Source organism: Lactuca serriola, chromosome 6 (assembly GCF_051521515.1).
Source record: "Lactuca serriola cultivar US96UC23 chromosome 6, Lser_US96UC23_V15, whole genome shotgun sequence".
Lineage (NCBI taxonomy): Eukaryota > Viridiplantae > Streptophyta > Magnoliopsida > Asterales > Asteraceae > Lactuca > Lactuca serriola.
Window position 1 is genome coordinate 115,729,049 of NC_136413.1, and position 5,554 is coordinate 115,734,602.

Genomic DNA, 5,554 nt, shown 5'->3' on the forward strand with positions numbered 1-5,554 from the left:
CAAAACTGAAAATTGTAAGCACAAAGCTTAGTGAGTCTCCCCAAACTACCACATACCATACATTTATAACATGCAACTAAGAGATACGGGCCCCGCCCACACTCATGGAGATATGGGCCCCACCCACACTCCACTAACTGGGAGATACGGGCCCCACCTACACTCCGTTGACTCTGAGATACGGGCCCTGCCCACACTCAACTACTTCGAGATACAAGCCCCGCCCACACTCAGCTACAATGAGATACGGGTCCCGCCCACACTCAGCTACTATGAGATACGGGCCCCGCCCACACTGAGCTGTTATGAGATACGGGCCCTGCCCACACTTAATTGCTAAACAAACATACATGTATCACACAGACAACAAGTATAACTGAATCTATCCATCAGACATATATCCACAATCAAACTAATCTATGAGATACGGGCCAACCCACACTCAGCTACTATGAGATACGGGCCTCGCCCACACTCAGCTACTAAACAAACATACAAGTATCAGACACACAACAAGTATAACTAAATCTATCAATCAGGCATATATCCATAATCAAAATAAGCTATGAGATAAGGGCCTTGCCCATACTCGGCTACTATGAGTTACGGGCCTCACCCACACTCAACTACTAACATATCATGCTACGGGCCGGCCTTGGTGCCTTAGACCCGTTCCTACTGAAGGAAACTCGCCTCGCAAGACTGACTGCTGAAAATTCGAGTGAGGAATCCTTGTCTGCTGCTCCGAAGACTCTCCGGCTATCAATTCCATAATAACACTTAATCAAAATCGGATAAATCTTCTTAGGGTAAAATGACCATTTTACCCCTGGTCAAAGTCAATGTCCTAGTCAAAGTCAAAGTCAAGGTCAAGTCCCAGTCAATCCAATTCGTCGAGTTATCTCCCAACTCGGCGAGTCCCTGTAATGCTTAGACTCGTGGTCAACTACGTTAACTCGTTGAGTCCCTTAACAGACTCGTTGAGTTCTTCATGTCATAATGATCAGGACAGCCCGCTTTAACTCGTCGAGTCCTTCCCTGGACTCGTAGAGTTCCTCTGTCTGATTGAGCCATCCCAAAGGATTAAGCTCCTACCTTTCAGATCTATGCTCCAAACTTCATCTACATACTGGGAATACACTCTTAAGGGTAAAGTTTCCAACTTTACCTGTCCTTAGTCCTTCTAAATGGGTTTTACCCCAAACCCTAACTTCTTTAAAACATAAATCTTGGTCCACAAGCCATAACACCCTAAACCAAGGCACAATATACTAGATCTAGGCTTTTAACATCTGTTGGGCACATAAAGTCTCGAGCTTTCCTTCCATGCATGGTCTTTTAGGGCTAAAAAGGCCATATACTTGCTTACAAGCTTGCATGGGGCTTCCATGGTCATAAAGTTTGCACCTTTATGCCATGAAGCCCTTCCTAGATCCCATATATGAGATATATGTCACTTGGGACGTCCCAATCCCAAGGACCAAGGTTCTTGAACCAAAACCTTCATAAAATGGAAACAAATAGATCTAAGAGAATAATGATCAAGTTAGAGACTTGATTACCAGAAAATGTAGCAAATGGAGTGTAGTTCCTGGATCTACTTCTTCCTTCTTGAGCCTTCTATCTTCTTATTCTTCCACAAGCTTCAAAAGGCACAAATAATACTCAAAATGGCAAGAAATAGCTCAAGATCACTCAAGGTGGATTAGGGTTTCGAGATTAGGTTTTGGAGGTGATAGAGGCTGGGGTGGAGGCCAGATATGATGCTTAAATAGGGTGCAAGCCCTAAAGATTAGGGTTTTCGTCCATGCTGTCCTACTCGCCGAGTTAAGACCGCGACTCGTCGAGTATCTCACTTAAAACCCGCGCATATACTGCCTTCTACTCGACGAGTTAAGGCCACTAACTCGTCCAGTACCCCTTCCAAGATGAATAAATAATTAAGTTAAATATATACCAGGAATCAGGCGTTACATTTATCAACATTATCATATATTATATCAATGAAGGACAAATAGACAAATGGTTTTCAAGTACTTGCATAACAAACCTCACTACAATCATCATAATCTACTCTCATAACTTAACACTCAACCCTAATATATTATGATTTATACAAAGATGAACAAACCCTAATTATAGTGAACCAGAGAGAAACAAGAGGGGACACGTGATATATTTGTGAAGTAAATAACTCGAATGAGCTGCAAACCACTTCGAAGTAGCTTAAGTAGTTGGGTTAAGAACCGACCCAAAGTCCGCGTTCTTTTACAAACTATATGAAGAAAATGACTCTACTGCCCCTCTAGAATAGCACACCCACACAAACAACCCTTGAACAAAATAATTTAACAAACTAGTCATATAAAACTTACCAAAACAACCATGCAACATCAAGAACATTACAAATACAATCCAATACATAAAATGTTAAGTTTGACAAATAAACATTTGTTATTTTTAGCAAGAACTTTTCTCTTTCTCGGGCGTGAACTTTCAACGTCATCATTTCTTAAAATGTTGGTCGTTTATTTCATCATTTTCGGGACAAACAACGATGTATTTGGCGCCCGATCATCCAATGATGAATACAAAGATGATGATGACATTTTAATTGAAATTGATAAATGATTATAGAAGTATTGAGTTGTGATTAAAAATGTAAGGTATAGATGATATATAGGAGTTAAATGAATAAATGAAATAAATATATATTTAAGATTATAATTGTTGGGTGTTAAGAAGTTAAGAAAGTTATAAAAAAATTGATATCATAACTGCATCAACTTTACCAGCTCACTACACTAATCAGCCACACCCATTCGCCACACCCATCCGGTTTACTAAACAATTCTTATTATGGCTTAAAAGTCTAAAATTCATCAATACAGTTCTCAAATGCCAAATGGGCATCCGCAAATATTTTTTTGTTCAAATGGGCATCCACAAATAACTTTTTGTTCATGTTTTAAATATTTTATACTTAATTTTAACATTTTATTTTAAATATCATAATGAGATATTTGTGCTAATAAAATAGTGGGGCAGTCGTTACAGTCAACCCGTGCCGCGTTTATTTAAGTCGGTGTTCCTTACACGCAGCCTTTTCATGTGGTATAAAATCAACCCCTCATTTCCCCCGAATCATTCAAAGTTATTCTGCCAAATTCATCGCAACTCACTCAAATCCCCAAATTTTCTTTTCGAAAACGATTTCACGAAAAACCCCTTTACTCACTTGCGATCTTGATTTGATTTTGAAAAAAACTGGTCAATAATCCGAAGATGGTTGCAGAAGCAGTAGAAGTTTTGTGCGGACAGAGATTATGTTCTGCTCAATTTGGTATTCCTGATCCGAAATCCGACGCTGTTTTACCTGAACCCGACTCTGTCTCTATCGATTTCGTTTCAATTCCCGATTTGGTAATTTCTTCTTTATCTTGGCCCTATGTTCTGTTTTTCGATTTGTTTGTGGCGATGTGTAATTAGGGTTTAGGTCTACCTTCTTTTTATCTAATCTCTTAGGATTTTTGTGAAATTGGGGTTATTATCTTTTCGTTTCTTTCTTGTATCTTCAGTTCATCTCAATCTTTTCTTTTATTTCTTGTATATTCAGTTCATCATATGAGGTAATTATCTTTGTAGAGAAGCATAGTTTTTACAATCAACCTGTTATTATAAAAGGGGGATTACAATTAATAGCAACTAATTATCATCTTTGTATTAATAATAGCAACGATCTAAATTTTCTTTATCTTTACATTAAACTTGCGTTTTCTTATTGTTTACAACAACCCACCTAATGATTCTATCATACTTTCTCTTTTTTCTATTGCAGTATTGTGCTTCAAATCTTTCTTATCAAGCTTGAACAAAAGTCGTTGCTATTTCTTACATCTAACCCTTAATCTCTTCTTTGTAGGTTGTGGAGTCTTCTTCTACAAAATTCACTCCAACAATCCGATCCGGAAGTCACACCGACATCGGACCCCGAAGATCCAACGAGGACGAACACATCCGAATCGACAATCTTTCCAACCAATCAGAATTGTACACGTGGCCTCTCCCAACCTCTTTTTACGCCATTTTTGATGGACACGGAGGCTCAGAAGCTGCGTTATATCTCAAAAATCACGCCATCAATTTACTTTTCACCGATCCCGATTTACCCCAAACTTCCACCATCAACGAATCATTCTTACAAAAACTAGAAAACTCTCACTCCAAAGCCTTCTTACTAGCGGACAAAGCTTTAGCCGACGAATGTAGCATCAGCGATTACTGCGGGACCACCGCTTTAACCGCCCTAATCCTCGGGCGGCACTTGGTGGTGGCAAACGCCGGAGACTCCCGGGCGGTGCTTTGCCGGAAAGGCGTAGCGGTCCAGATGTCGCAAGATCATAGGCCGAGTTTATTGGAAGAGAAAATACGGGTCGAATCAGTGGGCGGGTTTATTGAAGACGGGTATTTGAATGGTGAACTTGCGGTCACACGGGCTCTTGGGGACTGGTTTATGAAATCTCCGGGCGGGTTTGATTCGGGGCTGACCGGAAAACCAGATATCCGGCGGGCAGTTCTGACCGAAGATGATGAGTTTTTGATTATTGGGTGTGATGGGATTTGGGATGTGATGTCTAATCAAGAAGCGGTGGCGGTTGTTAGGCGGGAGCTTGGGCGGTGTGATGACCCGCAGCGGTGTGCGGTTGAGCTTGTGAAATGTGCTTTGGGTCGGGACACGAGTGATAATATTACGGTTATTGTTGTTTGTTTTTGGGCAGCGGGTTCGGGCAGGGGTCAAAGGCCGAGGTTTAGGTGCAATGGGTTGACCGAAGAAGCCCGAGCTCGGCTCAGAAGTCTGCTGGAAGGGAACTAAAAGGTGTTGTATTGGTTACATGAGTCTGATAGGATAGTGGGCTACTGTGTATCTGATTGAGTCTGACAGTGGGCTACTGTGTATCTGATTTAAATATCAGGTGATGTATGAACAATGTGGGTCAACTCAGCTCAGAGTTGATGGGATATGGGATGGAAAGCATATTAACCCTAAAGTATGCAAAGTTGGGGTGCAATTTGTGAATAGAATTCATTTATTTTGGTGGAGAGGTAGAAAAAGCACTAAAGCTGACTTCAATTTTGTAGTGGGATAAACGAGATCCTGTTGTGTCTTTTTGCTTAAAAGTGGAAATTGTTATAAAAAAACATTGTTTTGTGTGTGTATTGGTTATTATGGGTTTGAAAAAGATGTACTTTGATTTTGTAATATTTCACATTTCTGTTGTACATTTGAGAACCTTTTTCCATGAATATCATTCAAAAGATAATCGATTTGTAATTATCAATAAAAATCATTGATTCAACAGGTTTCCATGAATATCATTCAAAAGATAATCGATTTGTAATTATCAATAAAAATCATTGATTCAACAGGTCGAGCTGTTTATATTATTCTAATCTTTGAGTTTTTTAATTAGTGATTTGTTTTTTTGGCGCAATTGTTGGGTGTAAGTTTTGTTAGTGTAGTGACAAGTTAATTATTACAGTTGGGTGGATCATA

At 39.7% G+C, this 5,554-nt stretch overlaps 1 protein-coding gene across 1 annotated transcript; it reads left to right on the plus strand.

The window, feature by feature from the left end:
* The first annotated feature begins 3,113 nt into the window (after window positions 1–3,113).
* LOC145056701 (putative protein phosphatase 2C 49) lies at window positions 3,114–5,282 on the plus strand. Its single transcript, XM_079004413.1, has 2 exons — window positions 3,114–3,423; window positions 3,923–5,282. Exons 1-2 carry the CDS (start codon window positions 3,286–3,288, stop codon window positions 4,871–4,873), a joined length of 1,089 nt encoding a protein of 362 aa, XP_078860539.1. The 5' UTR covers window positions 3,114–3,285; the 3' UTR covers window positions 4,874–5,282.
* Window positions 5,283–5,554: the final 272 nt, after the last annotated feature.

Excerpts from the sequence above, each read along its gene's own strand:
- LOC145056701 (XM_079004413.1), top strand. The coding sequence starts at position 3,286 with ATGGTTGCAGAAGCAGTAGAAGTTTTGTGCGGACAGAGATTATGTTCT. Across the intron at positions 3,424-3,922 it reads TCGTTTCAATTCCCGATTTG|GTTGTGGAGTCTTCTTCTAC; the intron begins GTAATTTCTTCT and ends TCTTCTTTGTAG.